Genomic DNA, 23,525 nt, shown 5'->3' with positions numbered 1-23,525 from the left:
CTCTTACCCCCCACTACTCACTGACATACCAGATCCTCTGACACAACGATGTCTTCCATTACCGACATCTCCGCTACACCCACACCCATGCCCGAGGCCCGCCTGGTCGCACTCCACGAGGGCTACGAGCACCAAACCGCGACTATCATTGCTGTCCTTCAAAGGACGCAAGAGATAGCTGCAGAACTGAAGTCTCATATTGTAGCCAGCCTAGACACAAGAAATCCCTTTATCGCTGAACAGATTCGGGATCTGCAAGAACAGTGAGTCCAACATCCCTCTCCTTATGCTTTCGACAAATGCCCAAACTGACTCTCTCCACTATAGGGTTAATTTACTGGTCTCTTCCATCCCAATTACTACCCCAGACGACAATACGAAAGCCGCTGACACGACGGTGACACCCGTCGTACCGCCTCAGCAGTGAGTCCAACACTATTCTCCCCATGCTTCGCGACAAATGTCCAAACTGACTTTCTACACTTTAGGGTCAATCTATTGGTATCGCTCATCCCAAGTACTACCTCAGACGACAATGCGAACGCGGCGATGACACCCGTCGTCTCACCTCAGCATGAGGTCACCTCGAGTGTCAGCGACCCTGACACCAGACACACCACGCCAGTGACCGACCTCGACATGAACCGCGCATCTACTTCACGGTCATCCTCTATCACTCTCGTAGACAGACCCTCCCCACCCCTTATCCCCTCCGGCACACCATCCGTCACCAACATCGCACGCGCCTCCGCCCCCTCACCTTCACCAACCCTTACTGCCTTCATGGCTTCTTCTTCAACCACCCCAGACCCGCCTTCATCCACCCCAGACCCTTCTTCATCCACCCCAGAGGCCTCTTCTTCATCCCCAGCCACCTCTCGTCCCATCCGAAAACTCCCCGCCCGTGGTGCTCACAAAACTCAGCCCCAGGCATCCTACCTCGCCGCCAATCCTGCCCTTGCCCATCTTCTACCGCGTGCTCCAAAACTACCTACTCCGCCGTCGAAGAAGGTCAGCACCAAAGCCAAGGCCAAAAAGTACGAAGAGGAATCAGACGAGGAGGAGGAGGGCAAGACGATATGGGGATCCAAGCTCGGCGAGTATGATTTGAAGGCGTTGGAGGAGTTCGCAGATGGCCGTGAGGTCATCATTATAACGAACAATGCCGGGTATGAGTCGGAGGAAGAGGAGATGGAGGTGGACGAACCGAAAGGTAAGGGCAAGGGTCGAGGCAAGAAGGGGACTGCGAGCACGACGGGGGCGGTCGGGCGGGGGAAGAAGAGGGCGCGAGATGACGAGAACGAGCAGGTTCAAGTCGACGAGCAGCCTGCACCCGTTGCTGAGGGCAAGGGTGGGAACAGGAGAACAAAGCGGGCGAAGGTCTCACCTCCGGAAACGGCGCCAGCGGCGAAGAGCAGGGCTAAGCCTAAGGCTGCTGCGAAGCCCAAGGAAACGACGCCTGCTACGAAGCCCAAGGCGCCGACGCCTGCTACGAGAGGGACGCCGAGGGCTGCTGCTGCGAGGAAGCGTGCTTGAGTGCAAGCATTTCCGTTTCTGTTCTTCACGACTGGGATTTCTATTTTTCCTTTTCTCTATCTCTTTCTTTCTTTCTTCTTTCTCTCTCTCTCTCGCTCTCTCTCTCTCTTTCATTTCCGTCTGTGTGCCATGTATCTCACCGCACAGGATCCAATATTCTCCGTGCTCCCGCTTTTAGCTTGTTCTAGTTTTTTTCTTCTCTGCATGTCATGTATCTCACCGCACAGGAGCCCATACCTCCGTGCTCTCGCTTTCATCCTTCTCTAGTTTCCTGCATGTAGGCTCCGTATCTCGCCTGTAATTTCCTGTATCTTTATTCTGTTTTCGCTTTCTGGTTTCTCATGCATGACATACTCGACATAGCATAGTTCTTTTTTGTGTATCTCGATGGATTCTACTCCGCTCATCGCACTTCTACGGTACTGTTCTCGGAATCAAAACTTACTAAACCCAATGCACGGATCCTAGTGACACGAAATCCTACCATTCGAAAGCAGTGTCGGGGACACATGTGTGTCACTTGTAAGTTAGCCCAACGCTTATGACCCATCTCAGCTCTGGGCCTTACAATCTCACGTTGCCCTCTCCAAAATCCACAACATCTCCTCTTCCTCCATACTCAACGCCCCCACCAACCTCTCCCAAACACTCCCCACCCCACGCTCCAACACTCTCCCGCTCTTTAAATCGCCCACCAATGCCCTGTCGACCTTCCACCCCTTGAACCCATACAACGCACCGGTCACTTTCCATCCCTTTGCTACCTTAGCTTCAGGAGATTCCGCGATGAGGTGCGTGATGCGCCGGTCGGCGGTGAGCGAGCCGAGTGTGAGATTTTCGGTTTTTGAGTAGGTCCAGCTCGTGGATGTGGAGGCTGGGTGGAGGCTGGGGAAGAATGTAGGGTATGGAGGAGCGCGAGTCTGGAGAAAGAGGGAGGCGCCCGTTTGGGCGGCGAGGTTGGAGATGTGAACATGTACTATAAGAAACATTGAGAAGTTAGTGACAGGGGAAAATATGGTAGGGGGTTTCGAAACGTACCGTTCGTCTGGTTGGCGTACTGGTCGTTGAAAGTGGCGAGAGCGACGCCACCGGGATAGTTGACCATGCTTGAGCGCGTAAGGATGTACGTTGCGGCGATATTGCCCGCTAGGAGTCCGAAGAAGATGAGGCGGCAGATGCGGCCGAAGATCGTCGAGACGCGGCGGGTGGTCCTGCGCACATACAATTAGACAAGTTCACTATGGTGAACAAGTGGAGCACTCGGGGAAGGTTTACTACTTACAACCAATGCGCGCTTCTAGCGGCAGCAACGTTGAACATCGGGACCACGTATACGACAAATCTCCACTCCTTGTGGCCCAAGGCAGACAGCCCGAGAACGAAGAGTATGTGTGGAAGAAACGTTGTCCAGGTTCGATTTCGGGGCGACGAAGGCAGGACAAGCGAGAGGAATGCGAGAGGTAGAGATGAAAGCAAGAGTTTTGGGAGGTGCGAGGTGAAATAGGTGTGTGGTGGCGAGACCTGTATGTGTGGCACTATGTAAGATGAAGAGCGCGATGGTGAATAACAAAGCTAGGAACGCACACCCCATTCAGCTGATTTGCCTTGATATACGTTGAAGTAAAGGCCGTAGAGCTCTGGCCACAGCGGCCATTGTGACCAGAAGTAAGAGTCTACCAAGACAGTCAAACCTGGAAATGGCCCATGGGAAAGGAGTCAGTAGACCGTCAAATTCGTGATGCCGAGCCGAGGATGTAGAACGAAACGTCACAGACCTATAGAGCTCAAACCAGCCACCAGTCCTGTTTTAACGAGAGATCCGAAAGTGATGCTGCCAGTCAATAGAGACTGAAGACAGATCGCTGCTAAGAGGAGAGCGACCTCGGATCTAAAGACTACGGCCGTAAATGTCAAGAGTGAGATAGCTCTTCGGACGTTGAGGGTAGAAGGCCGCAGGGCGTTAGGTTCCAAGTTGAGGAGGAGGTAGGACGAGACATTCACTTGCTGACAACACCATTATCAGTTTGGTCCTGTGCATGTGGTGAGAGATGGACGCACCGGGAATGAGTGCGAACATGTTCGGTAGGGTTCTACCCATCCAAAAAGGGAGATGGAATTGGGTGCATGAAAGTATGGCAAACATAGCGGAGGTTCCACGACCAAAGCGACGAGAGACCGCTCGTCGAATGAGGCAAATAACGATGGCATTGAATGTCGTTAGGACGAGACGAACTGAAACAAAAGCGTATTGGCGTGTAAGTGGCCCAAGGTCAACGTCGAGATCATGTAGTAACATACCGATGAGCTGGAGGTCAAACTTAGAGTGTAGCAGGTTAAAGTGGTCTGCAGCATAGAGTACTGGAGTGGATATCCATGCTAGGAGTACACTGCCTATGAATGACCGGGGTACTGCTCCGCTGAAGACGAAGTGGTCATACTAGAGTTTCGTCACACCATGGCACTACCACATAAGTTACCTATAGAGACAGTTTTCGCGAAGCTGCTTACATTTGGTAGTGCAGAGGGCCCCACCCCATACATGAGAACATCATGGGTAGCATGCAAGTTGAATGACTCTTCTACTTTGGTGTACGGGGCGAGAAAGACGTGGACGGAAGCTGTGGCGAGGATTAAACCATCAAGTAGAGAGCTCATAGCTCTGTATTGACAGCCCGTCTCTGTATCTTTGTTTCGAGTTAATGACCAAAAATTGATCTTAGTCCTAAGGGATATGGATGAGAGAAAGATGAGAGGCAACCGTTCAACGTCAACCTTTCTGCGCGTTGAACGGGGACGTGTCGTCATCACGCGCGACAGAGACAGCGTGAGAGTGTTGGACGAATTGGGCAGGTACAGGGGTAAATGGCTGGGGACTGCGTGTGCCGAGGAGCATCACTGTCCATTACACCTTTACCGCCCACCTCCATTGTCTAGCTCGACGAGGACGCAAGGTCATCGTCTTCGGCTATGGTCTCCACGATCCTATGGTCATTGCTAGTTACAACGCTGCCGTTAGCCCTAGCACGGTCTTCGCGGTCTAGCAATACTACTAGCTATAGTCTCTCGAACCAATTGACGGTGGGTGTTCATCATATTTGATTGCACTGACGCGTTATCTTTGCTTTATCTGTTGTCTGTGCGATGGACTTCGGAAAACTGAGCGACAAACGGGACAGATTTCGGTGGCTGCAGTCGTATGGTGCGATAGAACATGATGGAACCAGCGGTGTCCGTACGTTCGTGTACGGAGCTATGGAGCGTTTCGTGATCCAGGAGACCATTGCACAGACGATTATATGTCCTGATATTATGACAACAAAACTCATCCATGTTGAATCCCGCAGGCTTTAGACAGTTCACGATCATTCGACAAATGCCCACCATGTTTCAATTGTTTGCTTCCTGCGTTTACTTGCGGCCAGTACGGAGACTGTGATCCATATGATGGACAGTGCAAGTGTCCTCCAGGATGGGGCGGAATTGATTGTCTCACACCACGTGCGTGTTTTCTCTCATGCCATAGTCACTCCGGTGCATATCAGCATAGGCCGTGTGTCGGAGTCGCCTCCGGACAAATCCCTTGGAGGTCATGTACTCCTTTTACGACTCGACCATGGCTTTCAGGCTGCGACTACTCCCGCTCCATCAGCAGAGGTGTCCTTGCGGGGCAATCAGAGAGACTGATTCCGCGGCGGAGACCGGACACTTTGACTGTATCGGTGCAGGGGAGAGCAATGGAGAAACGTAGCACTCTTTGCATACAGGGTCGCTGCATGTTGCGTCCAGTTAATCAAAGTGACCAAGAGTCGTAGATCTCTGCGAACTCGATTCTTTCGGCATCAACCAGTGCACGCACTACCCAACACGGTGCTCGGTGCCACACGTATAGCATCAGGTGCAATGTAGCGGGTTTCTCTAATCTAACCCTCACCATCAAAATCGGAAGTTGTCTTTGCATGAATATTGACATTGTTGCGTTCAGAATGTGATTCTTTGGCAGACGGCGATGCACGTCATCTTCGGGAGGATGGGAAGCAATGCGAGTGTAAGAACGGGTGGGGAGGTATCAACTGCAATGGTACACTATTTCTCCACAAGATCATGATGAACAGCATATAACGATTTGCAACAGTCTGCAAGACCAACGACGCTTGTGTCGGCTTCCCACTAGCAGGTGGGATCGACACGGAAGACGACGACGATATTGCTGGGAACATGACTTGTTACAAGGGTGGCGAAACCGTCTTTAGCAATCACCAATTCTGTGATGTGACCAGTAAGCATCGTCGCCTCTCTTACGGTGTCATCGTATTGGGAGTAACAATGATCCATCTGCAGACCAGAAGATCCTGGACATGCTCCCTGATCGCCCGCCACAGGTTACCTTCAGCTGCAACAAACTCGACTCGACGTGCGACTTCCAGTTCTGGACGGCTCAGGTCGAGTCCTTCTACTGCTCATTAGATGCCTGCACCACGAGAGTCGAAAACGGCTACGATAGTAACACGACGGTCTATCAGTGTGAACATATGAAGTGTAGCTGTGTCCCTGGTCGATTCATCTGTGGCGAGGATGGAAGCATCAGTGAGTGGCCTGCTAAGTTCTGTGTAAGATGAAAGACTGAGTCCTTGTGTACAAACAGATATCGACGACTTCCTAACGGAGGAGATCAAGGGCCCAGCTTCGTTTAGTTGCCAGACGGGCGCGGACTGCAAATTTGAGGAGCCGGCGATGAATCAGCTCATCAATGATGTCTTCGGCGACGGCTACATTAGCATCAGCTGCGACGGCGGCGAGTGTCTACACTATTCCCAAGTCCCAGGCTACATCGTGAGCGCTCTATTCCTCCTTGAGACGGCCCATACGCAGATAAACTGACTCTGCCCTTGCAGAGACCCGAAAAGCCCGACAACACGAGATGGGTGGCGCTGAGCATCGCCGGCGCCGGATTGATCGTTGTCCTCATCTCTGCGGTGCTTTGGTACGGCGGCAGAGCGCGGAAGAGCGACTTTGGCCAGATCAGGCTTCCGGATAGCGAAGTCTCGCGACTGATGACGGATCATGTACCCGCCTCACTACACTTCACGAACGTCACGTACAAGCTCGGAAACCGCACTATCCTCGATTCCATCCAGGGATGCGCCAAGCCAGGTCAACTCATGGCCATCATGGGCGCCTCTGGAGCCGGAAAGTCCACGTTCCTCGATATTCTGGCCAGGAAGAATAAGAGGGGTACGGTGAGTGGGACTATGCTGGTGAATGGAAGGGAGGTCTCGTCGGAGGAGTTCAGGAAAGTGGTAGGGTATGTGGACCAGGAGGATACGTTGATGAGCACTTTGACGGTCTATGAGACAGTGCTTTATTCGGCTTTGTTGAGGTTACCGAGGGAGATGAGTTTGGAGGCGAAGAAGTATAGGACGTTGGAGACTATGAATGAGTTGGGCATTCTAACGATTAAGGATATGAGGATCGGCGAGTCCGGTATGTCTTTCTCTGAGATTTTTTTCGTTTGGCTTACAGCTGACACTCTTACAGGTAAGAGGTCTATCTCCGGCGGCGAGAAGAGGCGTGTGTCGATTGCCTGCGAGCTTGTTACGAGCCCGTCCATCTTGTTCTTGGACGAACCTACCAGCGGTAAGGGGTTTTCTTCTTTATTGATGGTGCTGCTGAACTGATTTGACTTTGTAGGTCTCGACGCCTATAACGCCTATAACGTCGTGGAGAGCCTCGTTTCGCTCTCTCGAGACTACAACCGTACCGTCGTCTTCACCATCCATCAGCCTCGCAGCAATATCGTCGCTCTCTTCGATCAGCTCGTACTTCTCGCACAAGGAAAGATGATTTATTCGGGCGAGATGTCCAAGTGTCAAGGTTACTTCGACGGTATCGGACAACCGTGTCCGCCAGGGTTCAACATCGCCGACTACCTCAGTATGTTCCTCTCATGTGTTTTCGTCTAGTTCCCTGCTGAAATATCTTCATAGTCGATCTCACTATGCAGGCATCGCAAGAGCCTCGCAGTAGCGATGAGTCAGCCACTGAAGCAGCGACGCCCATCGATGCTGAAGAATCCAATATCCGCGACGAAGAACGTGGCCTTCTCTCTCCTCACAAAGCCTCCTCTGCACTCGCCACCCGCTCTTCTCACTCCAATGGCCAATCCTCGACCTCCGAAGACGAAACCGAACTCCAAGTCCGCGCACGCGCCGACTCTTCCTCCTCTAACTACATCAAACGGAAAACTTCCCAACTCCTCGAAGCAGTCACTTTCACGTCTCAATCCGGTGACCCGCCATTATCACCTCGTCTTGCTTCACTCGTGGATCAGTATGCTTCGAGCGACGTCTCGGAGAGTATCGCTGCGGAGATTGCACGGGTGAGGCAGAATGGACATAGTAATGGGAATGGTAGTGGGGCCGGGATGGATGAGACAAGGGATGTCGCTCTGGAGAGTGGGTTGTTGAGGGGACGAAAGAGGGCGACTTGGGCCACACAGTTCTCGATTTTGAGTGGGAGGGCGTTCAAGAACTTGTACCGGGACCCGGCGCTCTTGACCGCACATTATATGGGATCGGTTGCTCTTGCTTGTGAGTGCATGTTGTTCCTCGTGGGGTTCAGTAACTGATGAACACTATTTTTTGTGGTATAGTGATATGTGGTTTGTTCTTCCGTAATGTGGCGAACGACATCGGTGGCTTCCAGAATCGACTTGGTGCGACATATGCTCGTTCTCTTTGCAGTTATGCGACGTCACTCTGATATGGAGCCATTCCCTCAGGTGTATTCTTCTTCACCCTAGCGCTCTTCGGTTTCTCTTGTTTGTCGAGCTTGGGTCTCTTCGCCAACGAGCGGATCCTCTTCATGCGCGAACGGTACGCAGATCCCATTTTCATATCGCTCTCACTGCTCACACTAGCTTCCCTCAGGTCTAATGGCTATTACTCGTCATTCACGTATTTCTCCTCGAAAGTCCTCTTCGACATCCTACCGCTGCGCGTGGTTCCGCCACTCCTTTTCGGTGGTATCGTGTACGGCCTCGTAGGCCTTGTTCCTTCTGTATCGACATTCTGGAAGTTCCTCTTCGTGCTCGTGCTGTTCAATCTCACCACTGCGAGCGTCGTCTTGCTCATCTCGGTGGCTTGTGAGAGTACTAGTGTCGGGAACTTGGTCGGGACATTGGTCATGCTATTCAAGTACGTCGCCGATCACTCTCCGGTAACGCTCATCGCTCATGGTCATGGATTTCTTCAGCTTGTTGTTCACTGGTCTCCTTATCAATCGTGACAAGGTCGTGCCGTGGCTTCAGTGGTTGCATACCGTCTCGTTCTTCCACGCAGCCTATGAGGCTCTCGTGGTCAATGAACTTCGTTACCTACAGCTCAAGGAGTTCAAGGTCTGTTCCTGCCTGCCCTTGATCGCCCTCAAATATCATGTTAACTAAACAATATCCTTATAGTACGGCGTGGAGTTGGACGTGCCTGCTGCGACGATCTTGTCGACCTTCGGTTTCAGGGCGCAGTCCTTCTGGTGGCCCAACGTAGCGCTCTTGGGAATATTCTTCGTCGCGTTCACGACGGCGAGTTATATCGTGTTGCACTTCTATGTTAGGGAGAGGAGATAAGGTAGCTTTGTCTTTGCACTTCGATGGTGCCCACTTCTCGGGGATTATTGAAGCATGTTATACACGTATCATCTGCTAAAGTCGCGGTGGGATGATCGTTATATTGCGGAGGGTTGGAGAAGGGACGCACCCCGTGTACTCTATATTGTATTATTTCTTTGCATTTCTTCTGTTCACGGCTCCGAGCTCTTTGTGTTGTGCCCCATGACTGAAATGCCGTGATATGATCGCTTCTTTGATCCCTAAGTCAATGCGCTTCGCGCGTGGTCGTATTGCTTGCGCTCCTTTGTTCTATGGGCCTCATGTCGACATCCCTCTGGTCACCCCAAACCGCTTTCACGACTTTCGAGTTGCCAGCAACAGCCATCTACGCTAATGGAGACATTGCTCGACTGTATCATTGTATTCTCGGCAGTGATACATGTTTTACTTTCTTTTTATACAAAGGATGAAGAGGCATTCAATCTGCACGCCATCCACGACATTCTGATCCATGGAGTGAGTCCTGTGGGACTGACCAAGGTGAGCAGTCTCCTTTCTATATTTACAGACTTTCCTCCGTCGATTGCTGAGCACTTTTTTGTCAGTACGATCACCTCGTCTTCGACAGCAACGCCGCCGTTCCTACATCTTTCGTTGGCAGTCTTGTACTCACATGCCTATCTTGGATTGTGATCCAGATAGCAGATGTTTTCAGCCTTGTGCAAACGAAGTTCGATATGCAAGCTCTCGGTGCGTCTGTGGCATTCATCGAACCTTGGTCTATGAACTGACCTTCTCCTGTCGCTCGCACTTTTGGGAAATAGTATGACTGACACTCACTGTCTTCAACGCCTTATCAATCGTGGCGATACGTCAAGCGACGTCTCGTCGCTATGGTCTTTTCACCTCTTTTCTCTTCACTATCCTCTCCTGCACTCAGTTCTATCTGCCGTTTTGGATGGGGAGGACCATTCCCAGCATGTTTGCCCTCATCCCCGGTGAGCTTCGTTCAGTAGGGCCTCGACATGTCCTATTTTTCACCTTCATTCCCGCAGTCCTCGTCTTTACTGACTACCAATTGTCAGGAAGTGAACATCTCGTCCTACCTTCTGCTCAACCTCAGTCCAAACGCCTTACGGCCTTCAAAAATAAATGCACAAAGAGCCGTCTCTCTCCTGACGGCAACGGCTGTTATCATTAGAGGCGAAGTTGCCTTGTTGCTTGTGCCGATCTGTTTTCAACTGCTCGAGACCGAGTCAATAACACCCGGGACCTTGATGCGAACGATTTGCATAGCAGGTCTAGTCTCTGTAGGTGAGTGTCCTCATGCCCCCGTCCGAACGTTTCGATCTACCATTGACTGTGTGCGCCTGTCCATCACGGCTCCAGCCATAACCGTCTTTGTCGACTCGTACTTTTGGTCTCGGTGGTTCACATGGCCGGAGCTCTACGTCCTCAATTACAATATCCGCCAAGAGAGATCCTCAGAATGGGGTGTGAGTTTTCCTTCTTACTCTAAATACGCTATATGGAGCTAATTCGTTTCCTCCTCTTATGATCCAGCTTGATTTTGCAAAGCTTCTTCTCTCTTCAATACTCCTATCCTTCTTCTCACTTTTCCGCGCCGGATCGTCTCGGAATCTGAATCCTCGTAACCATATTCGGTCAATCCTCTTCCCTCACGTCACGTTCGTCACACTTATGAGCGCACTGGGACACACAAAGTGGAGTTCCTTTGTCTATGTTGTTCCGATATGGAACGTGGCAGCAGCAAAAGGGGCGCAGTGGTTGTAGGTACTTTGGCACCCTTTGAACACCGATGCCCATACTGACATACATGTTTTATCTGGCACGAAGACTTTCCCACCCCAAATCAAAATTCGCAGGCCAACTTGGCTTCATAACCGTGGTCCTTCTTATTGTATTCAATATATGTTTTACGTTCTCGCAAACCTTGGAGAGTATGGAGAGCTACTACGGTGGCATGGCGCTTTCCAGATTTAACGATCAGTATGCTGATAAGTCTCATGGTATGTCTACTCTCCTTTTGAGCTTTCCGTCATAAGGCATCGCATATTTATGGCTCATGCATACACAGTCCGTGTCCACATATCGGACCTAGCAACTCAAACCGGCGCCTCTCTCTTCATCCAAACTCAGTCCCTGCCCTGCCCGACACTTCTTCTAAACTTTCAGTCGAACACCACGCTGGCTGCCACCGGATGGACATACTCCAAAATAGACGGGCCCACCAAATTCGCCTCGCTCACCGCTGACCACCGTATCACACATCTCATCACCGAAGTCGCTAAGGCTGGTGATATCAAAGGGTGGAAAGTCACTGGTACCGTGAGCGGGTTCACATGGAAAATGGACTGGGGGACCATCGCAGATATGAAGGCCGGGAGGTTGTGGAAGGGTGGATTTGTACGCGCTTCGGAGAGAATCCTACGGTTGTGGACGATGAAAATGGAAGATAAGTTGTGGATTTTAGAGAGGAGTGGGTGATATCCGAGAATTATCGGCGCAAAATAGTAGACAGGCAAGGATGACATGGAAACCGATTGATTTTGATTGAGCTCCCTATACAAATACAGCCACATGCGCAATGAAAGGAAAAGTCCACATCTAGCGCTACAGTCTCATAGACATCAAGCATCGGACGTCATCTTCGCTCTCTTGTTAGGTGAAACCACATTTTTCTTGTCCGCCACAAGCCCTCCTGCCGCCGGAATCCCTTCATCTCCAGTTTGTTCCTCCGTCGCATCCCGACCACGTTTCTTGAGGATACTAGACTGCGCAATCATACCGCCAGGTGTTTTCGAAGACATCGCGATGTCGTTCCCATCCTCCGTTTCACTTTCGAGATCGGGCGAGTAGGCTGGCACAAGCGCTGAGTCGACAAAAAGTGGCGAGGACGGAGAATCGGGCTGAGATGCTCGAGGCTGATCGTGTTCAAGATCCAAGGCGACAGGTACCGTCTCAGCACTGAGAGTGTTATCGTTCGGAGCGGGGGCGCAGGTGAGTTCAGAGTGTTCTTGAAGGGGAAGGGAGTTCGAGACCTCGCGATGCCGAGAATGGTTCACTCGAGGGCCATGCTGGTAGTCGCTGGCTGCGCGAGCATCATCTGAGACTACACGAACAATGGGTGCGTTAGGTCCGATGTTGGATGCTCCGGAGTTAGATGAGGCTGTGGGGTCGACTAGGGGCAAGGACGGAGCATGCGTAGCCTGAGGAAGAGCTGAAGCTGGCGTGTTTCCGTTACAAACACCGAAAGACGACAAGGGAGCTGCATGGATCTTCAACGGTAAGATAAACTCAGTCCCCAGTGTGAAACGATCAAGAGCTTCAGGATAGTTTTTGCCCAGAAAGTCGAAAACCCTAGTGTATCACGAATAAAACGTTCGGTAAGCATCAAACGATCATGGAGTGACAACCGAATAGTGACCTACCGTGATAATTGTGCTTTCAGCTGCCTATTGTCGCGCCTCAGGCCCAGATAATCTGCTGAATCAGATTGGCCCAAGTTCACTGGAGTCCTAGTGACGGTACCGCTTCCGGCTAGATGGAGGGATGGGGTAGACATGATTGACTAACAAGCAGTGGGTGGGGGAATGTGTAACGAAGGCGAAGACGGGGGAGTTGGAGTGAGTTCTGGTTCTCCAGAGCTGCGAAGAGCTTCGCTTTATATACAATTTCTGAGATGATATCGATCGCGCTACTAATTGGAGTGCGTGCCGGCCCAAGCCATAGTCAGAGCGACGGGCCACGATCGCTTGACCAAGAAGGAAAAATGGCCATAATGAGAGTAAAGGAGGTTCAGACCCTAGAAACAGCGCTTTGTCGTTAACGACGACTTTGCCTTACTTGGAAGATTGCTTGAATAGGAAGGAAATCAACAATGGGTGACTTTCCGTAGGGGGTTTGTGCACGTTCTAGAGGCCTAGAACACAGAAAAGAGGCTCACATCGATTTTTGATTGGCTGAAAGCCTCGTATTTGTGCTTCTGGGCGTCAAGAAACGCTCCTAGACTGCTACGGAAAGTCACCCAATGAAACTTGTCGGGCCGAAACTTGGGCGAAGGTCGGATGGTGCCGGGTGTGGCACCGCCAAGCGCAGTGCCCGCTGCACGTCAACGCAGTTTCAGTCATTGCCCACCGAAAGGTCTTTGGCCGCTCTGATACCAAGCCAGCTCTGTCTCATATGGCCGCGGTAAATCGTCTCCGGATCACCGTAGTATCGATATCGAGCGGGATGAGAAATCGATTCCGAAACCAGGAGGCCCAAGACTACCCTCCGAAGATCCAAGTTGTGAACCAAGCCCTGTTCTGGTTGGCCAAGCATGTTTTGGGATATTCTGCCTATGCCTTCTTCAAAGCATAACCACTCTACGTAGTTCAAGACCAAACAAATATCACGGGGGAAAAAGATGAAGACGCTTGAAAACGGCGTCACACAAATGTGGATGGCAGTGGTAAGTAATGCCTTGTACGCTTTAAAAATCGCTAGTGTCGCTAGACGTTGCGGTTGAGAACAACTCGATGATATCAAAGCGGATGGATCATTTCAAAACAGATATTCCAGAATATCATAAGCAAGCTTAGCGAACCAATTTCTGATGCGCACCGAATGGGCCCTGAGTCGTGAGAGCATGCCTGGATACTTATATTCTTTTACAGGTGGAATTCTAGCTCCTCCCAACAGTCGATGGGATGAGATTACAGCCTTCCTAGAGTCATGGGTTCTCGTATCAGCAGGATAATCATTGAATAGTTCGAGTAGACGAGCCGAGCAGCGATCACGTACCTTGGGCAAAATTCCTACGAGCTTGTCTCTTCAATCGCTCGCGATCACACCCTCATCCCTTCGCCATACAGTCTCTAACCTATCTGATGAGCCCTTAGCGCATTCCATGCCGGCCCTCCTCTCCACGACATAGAGTGTTGCATCCATTCCAGCCGACACACCACCTGAGGTGATTAACCTGACTCCCTCGCCTCCCTCGCCTGTCCCCAACAGCTTCCCAGCATCCACAAACCTCTTGTCCAATACTTCCAAACGGAAGCCTTTCTCCGTATACTCCGGCTTTCCCACCAGCGCACGAAACGCATCACGCGCTAAATGGTGCGTCACGAGTTGAATATCCTGCTTCACCGCACTCGAAGGTCGACGAAGAATCCCAGTTGCAGGAAGGAAGAATGCTCCCGTACAGATGACGAGGATGATACGATCGTCTCCGCGTGCATCTTTCGGTGGAAGGACAGCGAAAGCTCTGATTAACTCGATGATGGGTCCTGAGGTATCGTTCGCGAGAGTGAGAAGGGTCGATAACTCTCCTCCGGGGACGACCAGGGTCGGGTACTCGTCCAAAATCTGGGGAAGATCAGGAGAGCGTGATGCGATGTTGATGTGTGGTGTGATGATTCCCCGTTCGGCGGTCTGAACGGATGGGGGTGGAGAGGTGGTGTTTGGGGAAGAAGAGACTGTGGCGATCGTGACCTCGAAGGCTGGAGAGCCAGAGGGTGTTGTGGCCATAGACAGAACCTCGAGAGGTCCTGCCCAATCGAGTGTGTTCATGCCGTCGTATGCGAGAAGGAGAACCTTTTGCGGGGGTGGGATTGGGCTCGACATTGTGTATGATTTTGGTGGAAAGTACCGAAGGAAAACGGAGGGCAGAGGACCGCTGAGATTTCGAGCCAAATCGTTGAGTTTAGAAGCTTTTATTGAAAAATGACTATATGAGAAACGTACGATCTCAGACCCCTGGCCTGCGCGCTTATGAGCCTATGAGTCACTGAAATCATCTTACTGAGCATCGTTCGTATCCATTCGGCAGCCGGCAGCCAACCCTTGTTGAGCGTTAAGTTTTAACCAAGCGTCAACATATCAGCTCCAATAAGTTCAAAGTTCTGATGGAAACAGTCAGACGAGCGCCAAGTCATGTAGATTTTGTTTCTCTTATGAAGCTGAAACAATTGTGGAATGTGAGGAAAAGATATATCCGAGTCGGACATTCGTTGAAAGAGGTTGAACAACGAAAGGTGCCACACCATAAAGGGTCCACTGGCACGCGCTGTTGTGTGTCCACCGGAATATTCCGTTTTACATGGCGTTATTTGCATCTATTTGGCCCCGTCAGCACCACTCATCCATGTCCGGCTTCTGAGTTGTGTAGTCGACAACTGCCACTTTTTGATATGGCCATCCGTGTCTGAGCTAGAGCTCTTGCTTTTTCTGCTGAAGTATATATGCACATGCCTGTATTTCTTCGTTTCGGCTCTCTCCTTGACTTTGTCGCTTTCCTCCACTGCCTTCAGTCCAAAACGAAATGAATCCACCGGGGTCAACACCACACCACACATCCATACTTCGTGAGTCTTGTGGCTCAGACGACTCAGCCTATGACGCATCGAGGGCATGAAGATAATATATACCGTGCCGTACCATGCCACGCGGTAAAATGGATGCACAACATGCACAAACCGACCAAACGCCCTCAACACCAAACAGAACAGAGATGGTAGAACAAAGAAGAACACAAAGATGCAAAAAAGGAAAAAAAAAAAAAAGAAAGAGACGAGTCAAGGCGAATAACGCGGTACAGCGACAATGGCGTGCCTCCAACGGAAGTATGATTGAAGGTGTCACGCGTATATGTACACAGGAAATTGATGAAACCGACTCAGAAGATGAGGAGGGACGGAGTTACAATAGAAGTACAGTAAGGTACAGATGCAGACGATGAGAATGAGGATGAGACAGTGAGAGAGGTTCGGATGGAGAGAATGAGGACAGAGAGAAAAAGAGAAAAGTATTCAGAACGATAAGACAAACAGGCAGACAGAGAGACAGAGACAGATGCGGACAATATTGGATGACAGGCAGAAGGCCAGAATGTGGAAATGTGGATGTATGATGGACGGAGCGGGGAGAGGGAGAGGGGGTTTATGCAGATAACAATGGAGATGAGGAGAGTATAGGACAGGATAGGAAAAACAAACAGTCCGGCCCCGGCGGGGCGGGGCGGAGTGTACGGTACATCTTTGAGAATTACACTACAAGCACAAAAACACTGATACACGACCATCAGTCACCACTCACATCCTTCACAAAAAGGTCACTCACTTTTTCGTTCTTCTTCTTCACTTCACCCACCCCCCTAACTCAAATACTTCTCATTCAACGCATGCACCTCCCTCGCCAAATACGGCCAATTCAAACACGTCGCCAACTCCGCCTTCAGCCTCTCCTCGTCCCCGCCCGCCCTTTGCCTCGCGAGCTTGACCTCCCACCCGCAGAGATTATACAACAACCTCATATTCGGCTGGATGAGCACCGACAGCCTCCGAGATCGCACGATGAGGTAGGCGTCGACGAGGGGCAGCGCGAGGTGCTTCATGACGTAGGCGATCTAAAAGACCCAAATGCGTCAAAACCACGGTTGCAAAATAGACACAACGACGGAGAGAAACCGTGAATTAAACAACGAAAAGAAACTCACGGTAACAGTCGCACTCCTCGACACCCCAACTCTACAATGCACAAGCACCTGCCCCCCCTCCTGCCTCGCCTTATCGATCCACTCACAAATCGGCTCCAACTGCGGCTCGAGCGTATCGATCCCGTCGTCACAAACGCCCTTGATATCCAACACTTTGATCCGACCCTCCCTCTCCTCGATCCACAACGAACCACGACGTTTGTGGCCGGCCGTAGACGTACCGGAACGAGGGGTGGCGACGGTATGACAAGCGGAGGCGGAGGGCGCGCTGGTGCCGGTGCCGGCGACGTCTGGAGGGGGGACGAGGGCACATTCGCCTACGGAGACGACGTGGGTGATGCCGAGTGCGTGAAGCATATACGCATTAGATGCATGGTTCCTGTCACCAGCGAATACAAACTCGTCAGTAAGTTCAACTCTCTCCCAATCTCAAAAAAATATAACAGAAGTCAACTCACAGATTCCCGAGATACAAAAACGGCAGCACCCTGCTCGGGAAACTCCCATCGAACCGCGGGTCATCAAACCAAACCTGATGATCATCCACCAAACTCGGCAACATCGGGCTCGTGCTCGCCCTCGGCCTACCCACGAACCCATGCCCACCATGCCCAAATCCTTGACTCGGAACGATCATCCTCCCAAGCCCATCCCCATCTCCACTTCCACCTTCCCCGCTGCCGTTCTCAGCCACGACACCCGCAGATAATGAATGTTCTTCATAAGACGCTGACAACAACGCCGGATGGTGATGGCCTTGACCTTGTTGGTGAGAGGGTATGTTCGTAGGTGTAGAGGTAGGGTTCGAGATCGAATTGGATGGCGTTCGACCGAGGATACCAGACCCAGACCCGGATCCAGAAGAGTTATGTCCAGGCAAGAACGGACGATGAACGTACGCAGGCGCACCCCGCCCAACGATCTGTCGATCCTTCGCCAGCTTCGCCTCGACGCGCTTCAAGATCGCGATATCGGCCTGATAGACAAAGAAGCTGCGTTTCTTCGTGACCTGGATCGTGATGTTCGTGTGTGAGCACGGTCTCAATCCTGATTTTCAATGGAGATAGAAAGAAAAGACAGACCTGCAGCTCCAAATACGCCTGCGGCAGACTCATCCCCCTCATCGCCATCAACAAACAAAGCGCAAGCACGCTACTCTCCGTATACCCATCCGAACTATAAATCAACACCTTCGCCGGCCTCGTCATCCCCTTCCTCGCCCCCGTACCCTGCCCTGCACCCAACTGCTTCTGTGCACCAGACCCAGACCCCACAAACGCGCCCTGCCTAGACGACGGTGACGCCGACCCCCCTCCTGTTCCATACCCATACGCCGCACCATGGCCATTTCCAGAAGGCGATCCCCCACCAGCAACACCGAACCCATACCCGAACCCCGAACTCGTCACGCTCGCGCCCATGAGCACCCTCTCCAAAAACTCCAAGAACGAAAAGAGCGCGCTGACCGCCGCGTTGGGACTCAACGGCGAACTCGGGAACGGCAGATGCACGACCGCGTTGGCGCTCGGCGGGGGTCGGACGCGACCCATCCATTCTCCTCTCTCGTTCCACGTCTGTTCTCCTTCTTTTGAGGCCGTGGTTCCATCAGTCGAGGTTGTGCTGCTGTTGTCGGTGGTAGAGGAAGGGGAGGAGGAGGAGGAGGCAGAAGCAGCAGCCTGACACTTCTCCACCCACGCCGCATCCAAACTCCTCAGATGATCCTCCGCCGCCTTCAGATGCACCGCCTGCGGCTGCGGCGCCCTATCATGGCACTCGATGCATATATCGTACCCAAACCCGCCATCCGGATCGTTATCCCTAAAATCAAACGGATCGAGCCTCCGAGCTCCCTCGCCCATGGTCGCGTTGGCGGCCGTGGTTCCGTTAGTGGCGGTGGTTCCGTTGGCGGCAGTGGTGGTGGAAGTGGAAGTGGCGGTGGAAGTGGAGGTGGCGTCAATAGCACCCGGCGAAGCAGCCTCCGCCTCCGCCTCCAAAAAGTCCTCCGAAAGCGGTACATCGTTCGAATTCCCCAAAAACACCTGTCCCAACGCTCCATTCCACGGCCTAACCCCATCCTCCATCGCCGACGCGCTCGCCTTAATACTCGCCACCGACGGACTCGGACTCTGCACGCCCCAGCCTCCATATCCATATCCATATCCCGTGGCTGCGGTCATGGTGGAGGAGGTGGTGGTGGAGGTCATGGTGGTGGCGGGAACGGTCAAGATCTCCGAAGCCCGTGTGAGGTCCCTCATCTCGTCCTTCTCCCTCTGCGCGAAATTGATCGTATTCGCCCTGAACAGCTTCGCCCTCGCACGTTCCTTCCTCCTCCTCTCCCTCTCCCTCTCTTCCTTCTCCCTCGCAGCCTCGCTATCCACATCCACATCCATCTGCATCCCCATCCCCATCGCCTCCTCTCCGTCTCCATCTCCGCCCACCACTTCCATCTCAACACCAGCTGGTCCAGCACCAGCAGTGTTTTCCTGGAACGAAGAAGCCGCTGAAGAAGAAGAATACGATTCCTCCCTCTTCACATGTGCGTCCGTCCCATCTGTATGTGCACCTCCGTGCCCGCCATGCCGATGCCCAGACCCATGCCCCACCCCCCTCGCCACATCCACGCCTACTCCCTTCTCCCCTCCGCCCACTCCTCTCACCTTATTTCCATTCGCCTTGTTCCCGTTCGCCTTGTTTCCGTACACGTTTCCATTGCTACCAGCCCTCCCAACCCCATCCAACCTCTCCCTCTCCCTCTGCGGCCCCACAACCGGACTCCCCCCCACACTCCCACTCCCACTCCCCCTACCCACGAACTCCGGATGATCCTCCACCCGACTCAAAAGATGCGGCAACTCCGCCACCATCTCCGGTAACGTCGCGTTCAGCACGAACACGTTATACCGCACCGGCACTCCCTCTCCCTGTCCCACGCTTCCTTCCCCTCTCTGCCCCACGCTTCCTTCTCCTCCCTCTCCCGCGTTGGTCCCAGAAGCGGTAGTGGGGGCGAGGTGGCGGGCACGCGCGGCGGCTTTGGCTTCGATCGCGAGCTTGAATTTTTCAGCGAGCGCGAACGCGGCGCGGGTGAGGCCTTTACCTGTGGGCGAGTAGACGACGATGTCGGATAGGGTGGCGTAGATCGGCTGTTTTTTTTTGGGAGTGAATGAAGGTAAGCGAACGGGTTCAAGGCATACTGGACCAACGTGTCAAAAGAAGTAAAGGGTGGACTCCAAACGAAGATGAACCAAAAAGAGCCCGTCACGAGCCATCTCCCAAGCATACACACTCAGACTCAAGCTCGTCAAACCGACAGAAAGGAGAGGTCGACCTCAGCCAAGTCCCTTGCCAAAAACCCGCAAAGCAGGCGTCTTAGCCTCCCAAGCCACCCACCAACAGACGCAAGGCCACAAGACCAGATCCCGTGCTCGCACATCGCGTATCGCCCCTCTCTCTCTCGCTCCTGACCGCGAACCACGAACGAGTGCAAGGCACACGACCCGCGAAGCCCAGGAGTCAGGAACGACAACCCTCAAGCCTCGACCCTTTCTTTCTTTTCTCAGAAGCCCCCCAAAAGCGGCGAAGAACACAAACACAAACACAAGTCGACCCAGAACACAGAACACAGGAACACAACGAACGCGGCGACCTGTCAGCGTTATCTCCCGCTCCCGCTCCACAACCTCCACAACCTCCAACTTCGGTGCACCACAACCTTCGACGATTCGATGCAATATATGAGTGAGCACCACACATCGACGTTTCAACCACTAGGCTATCGAAGCACTGTCCACCGTCTAGTGTCCATCACGGCTGTCAGTCCTCGTGTGCAGCGATAAGTAGGATCCAACACGGCGATCAACGGTTCATCTGGATGCTCCACTCGAGATGTCACTCGCTCGAGTAAACTAAACGAACGCCCAAACGACGAGTACGTCCGTGGCGCCCCTCAGATAACGCTCGAAGCGGCTCGTATGCACGATAAACAATGAACGGTGTATGACGTCGACACTGATCACCAACACAGACACAGACCCAGAGCGCAGTCTACACGACCTGGGTTGAGCTGAGGGGGATAACACCCATGCTGCAAACACGAAGCCAGAAACAGACGCGAGCCAGAAACAGACGCAAGCCAGAAACAGAGACAGAGAGACAGCACGCCACACAGAAACGAAAACCACCCATCGTGCCCTCTCATTCATAGCATAGAGCACCCAACACACCAACACACCAACACACCAACACACCGGCACGCTCGAACATATCGAGGCGGGTGCGATCATGACAGAGGATACAACGCGATCATGACAGAGGATACAACAGCTGGTGTTAGAGGCCGCTAGGGTTAGAGGCCGCTTGGGGTCCAGCGCTGAACGACCCAACTGGCCATGGAGGAGCAGCCTCTGTATCTTATCTTATCGTTCACAGTGAACGGTGGTGAACCTCGGCGCTACGATGGCGATACGATGACGAAAATAGCAATATCAACAGATCATCCCAAACCGAATCCATATCCGTCCAATTCATCCTAAGACGGATACACACCCATTCCATCCATATCCATTCCATCCCAAAACAGAAAAAAACAGACCCATCCCGAAACAGAAAAAAACAGACACAACACAGATTAGGTTCAAACCGCCCATTGGACGAACGAACCTAACATCTGCTCATCTATGCATATCCATGCATACCAAAGGCGGGAATCACGAATCACGAACTAGCCACGACGATCATCGCGCATGCCCAACGAGCCACCCGTTCTTCCAACAGAACAGCGGGATGTAAACGCAGACGCAGGAGTGGAGAGCGGGTGCGAATCCCAGTTACCACCCCTCGGAGCCGCACCAATTAAATCATCTAGAGGCCAGAGGACCCGCACAGTGGGCCCTTCGTAGCTTCGTGGCTTCGCGCCTTCCGAATACGTAGTCGCATCGTGGTGAAGGATCCGCCATCCGCGCACACCAGCGCAAAGCACGCGCGCCATCGGGAATAACATCCCAAAACAGACCGCGAAACTCGAAACTCGGGATCCTCCCTAACTTCCCACTTCGCAAACACAGACATAGACATAAACATAAACACAAAACAGGATGGAACGCAACCTCACGCCCAGATGCGGACGACGACGGACAAAGAAGAAGGAAGCCATGCTATGCTATGTACCTTCCGTCTTCTTCTTCCCTGCGGGGATGATACAGTAGGATATGGGTACGGACGCTTCGTCCTGTTCGCTTTACGACAACGGCAACGACGGTGGAAGGCGGCACACTCGCTCGCTCGATAAGATAACCACCACCACCACCACCACCACCACCACCACGACACGACGCAAACGCCTGGCACGCAACAGCTCGCGCCACCCATACGCGTACAAGCAAGCGCCCAAAGCCACAGAGAACTAAAGATAGAACGACACTTCGCGATTGGGTGTGCACGAGATCATAGCAAGAAACAGAAACAGGAGGCAGGATGCGGGAAGCAGGAGACAGGCGGAAGCAAGCGGGTGGAGGGCTGTTCTTAGCATTGTATATGCTGTGTCCTCTGATAGGACACGGAATGGGATAGGGGTATCGAGGGCGCAAAACGACACACAATTCCCGAGAACTTAACTCACAACGAAGCTCTCAAACCCTCAAAAGCAAAAGCAAATATCGAACAACTCTCAAGAAACAGAAAACGAAAGAAAAGAAAAAGCCAACCAAAAACTGAGGCAAAAAAAAAGAAAAGTAAACGCACCACCTGAATCCCAAAATTCCTCAACGAAATCCCCTCCGGCACCCTCGGCTCCACAAACTCATAACCCCCCTTCCCCACCCTCAACAGTTCCTTCGGCCTAAACGTCGAGGTCAACAGCGGCGGACTGGGCAGCGGGGGCGGGCTCGGGCTGAGCGGGACGGGGGGCGCGTTGAGCGTGTTGTATGTGGCGCCACCGGCGGCGTAGGGGGGAAGACAGCTGGAGGCGGTGGGAGGGGAGGAGAAGACGGATGTGGCGGGGGTGGAGGGTGATCCGAGGGGGAGTTCGAAGGAGGAGGCGGGGGAGGAAGGGGCCGATGAGCCTGTAGTAGAGGAGGAGAGCAGGCGGTGATGTTGATGTTGACCGGAGTGTTGATGGGAGGAAGCAGAGGGAAAGACGGAGGTGTCGATGGTCGGGGCGGGGATGGGCGCCGCGCGATGATTAACGGGATGCATATGCGCCCCATCGTCAATATCCATAGCGAACGTCGCTTCCTGTTCACTGTTGTCGTCGTCGTCGTCTTCGAGGTCGACATCCCCATCATCGTCGCCGTCGCTCAACTCATCGCTAAAGTCGCTCTCATCCGACCCAAACACATCATCATACGCTCTCTCTCTGCCTGACAACGGCGGTGCGAGTCCCGCCGTCCCCTCCTCGTCCTCATCATCGCACGCAACCCAGATAAGACCCCTAAAGCTGGGCACCTGCGCGTGCCTATTCCCGCGCGCGGTCGCAAAGAAGAGGTTCTGGGCCTCGTTGTCGCCCTCGAGCCCGTGGAGGAAGGGAAAGAGGGCGGAGTCGGGGGCGTGGGAGAGGAGGTAGTCGAGGTGGATTTGAGCGAATTGGGAAGCGGAGAGGGCGCGGATGGGGGGGTTGGGGGCGGGGCGGGGGAGGAGGACGGGGAGGGAGGCGAGGAGGCCGGGACGGTAGGTGAGGCCGTGGATGGGCTCGCGGTCGTCTGCGCCGGTCATCTATTGGTCTGGGTGTGTTGATTGTTGTGTGTTGCGTCGTTGGGGGAAGGAAGAGGGAGGGAAGGAGGAAGGCGGGAGAGAGTGAGGAAGGCTGGCTAAGGAGCTATCTCGTCGCGGTCGCCCATCTCAGATCTTCGCCCAAGTGCAAACCCTATTCTGCCCTCGCCCCTTTCCGCTCAG

The 23,525-nt window shown here is 52.9% G+C and overlaps 7 protein-coding genes across 7 annotated transcripts; 3 read left to right on the top strand and 4 right to left on the bottom strand.

The window, feature by feature from the left end:
* Positions 1-48: 48 nt before the first annotated feature.
* On the top strand, positions 49-1,536 carry STEHIDRAFT_153207 (uncharacterized protein; the record flags this gene model as incomplete). The annotated part of the gene is made up of 3 exons (XM_007300200.1): positions 49-263; positions 328-423; positions 489-1,536. 3 exons carry the CDS (start codon positions 49-51, stop codon positions 1,534-1,536), a joined length of 1,359 nt encoding a protein of 452 aa, XP_007300262.1.
* A 70-nt stretch (positions 1,537-1,606) lies between these two features.
* STEHIDRAFT_73504 (alpha-1,6-mannosyltransferase subunit) lies at positions 1,607-4,282 on the bottom strand. The gene is made up of 8 exons (XM_007299421.1): positions 4,045-4,282; positions 3,835-3,973; positions 3,595-3,768; positions 3,312-3,536; positions 3,121-3,227; positions 2,819-3,057; positions 2,575-2,747; positions 1,607-2,512 (listed from the first exon to the last, which is right to left on the bottom strand). Exons 1-8 carry the CDS (start codon positions 4,189-4,191, stop codon positions 2,109-2,111), a joined length of 1,608 nt encoding a protein of 535 aa, XP_007299483.1. The 5' UTR covers positions 4,192-4,282; the 3' UTR covers positions 1,607-2,108.
* Positions 4,283-4,436: 154 nt separating this feature from the next.
* On the top strand, positions 4,437-9,359 carry STEHIDRAFT_91724 (uncharacterized protein). Its single transcript, XM_007300199.1, has 15 exons — positions 4,437-4,614; positions 4,881-5,034; positions 5,519-5,614; positions 5,669-5,812; positions 5,875-6,120; positions 6,179-6,366; positions 6,429-7,017; positions 7,072-7,170; positions 7,225-7,467; positions 7,521-8,123; positions 8,186-8,248; positions 8,315-8,408; positions 8,463-8,729; positions 8,788-8,929; positions 8,993-9,359. Exons 1-15 carry the CDS (start codon positions 4,504-4,506, stop codon positions 9,155-9,157), a joined length of 3,204 nt encoding a protein of 1,067 aa, XP_007300261.1. The 5' UTR covers positions 4,437-4,503; the 3' UTR covers positions 9,158-9,359.
* A 759-nt stretch (positions 9,360-10,118) lies between these two features.
* Positions 10,119-11,647, top strand: STEHIDRAFT_165833 (uncharacterized protein; the record flags this gene model as incomplete). The annotated part of the gene is made up of 6 exons (XM_007300198.1): positions 10,119-10,151; positions 10,225-10,453; positions 10,529-10,635; positions 10,703-10,929; positions 10,997-11,169; positions 11,238-11,647. 6 exons carry the CDS (start codon positions 10,119-10,121, stop codon positions 11,645-11,647), a joined length of 1,179 nt encoding a protein of 392 aa, XP_007300260.1.
* A 143-nt stretch (positions 11,648-11,790) lies between these two features.
* On the bottom strand, positions 11,791-12,725 carry STEHIDRAFT_108098 (uncharacterized protein; the record flags this gene model as incomplete). Its single annotated transcript, XM_007300197.1, has 2 exons — positions 11,791-12,520; positions 12,592-12,725. 2 exons carry the CDS (start codon positions 12,723-12,725, stop codon positions 11,791-11,793), a joined length of 864 nt encoding a protein of 287 aa, XP_007300259.1.
* Positions 12,726-13,582: 857 nt separating this feature from the next.
* Positions 13,583-14,873, bottom strand: STEHIDRAFT_118584 (class I glutamine amidotransferase-like protein). The gene is made up of 2 exons (XM_007300196.1): positions 13,946-14,873; positions 13,583-13,868 (listed from the first exon to the last, which is right to left on the bottom strand). The coding sequence occupies exon 1, from the start codon at positions 14,768-14,770 to the stop codon at positions 13,976-13,978; it is 795 nt and encodes a 264-aa protein (XP_007300258.1). The 5' UTR covers positions 14,771-14,873; the 3' UTR covers positions 13,583-13,868; positions 13,946-13,975.
* Positions 14,874-15,710: 837 nt separating this feature from the next.
* STEHIDRAFT_137212 (uncharacterized protein) lies at positions 15,711-23,449 on the bottom strand. The gene is made up of 6 exons (XM_007300195.1): positions 22,377-23,449; positions 17,723-19,780; positions 17,099-17,649; positions 16,641-17,019; positions 16,265-16,550; positions 15,711-16,211 (listed from the first exon to the last, which is right to left on the bottom strand). Exons 1-5 carry the CDS (start codon positions 23,343-23,345, stop codon positions 16,299-16,301), a joined length of 4,209 nt encoding a protein of 1,402 aa, XP_007300257.1. The 5' UTR covers positions 23,346-23,449; the 3' UTR covers positions 15,711-16,211; positions 16,265-16,298.
* Between the last annotated feature and the right edge of the window lie 76 nt (positions 23,450-23,525).

The sequence above is a fragment of the Stereum hirsutum genome (genome assembly GCF_000264905.1).
Source record: "Stereum hirsutum FP-91666 SS1 unplaced genomic scaffold STEHIscaffold_2, whole genome shotgun sequence".
NCBI classification, from domain to species: domain Eukaryota; kingdom Fungi; phylum Basidiomycota; class Agaricomycetes; order Russulales; family Stereaceae; genus Stereum; species Stereum hirsutum.
Note: the sequence above shows the minus strand (reverse complement) of the source record. Positions and strands in the feature narration are given on the sequence as shown.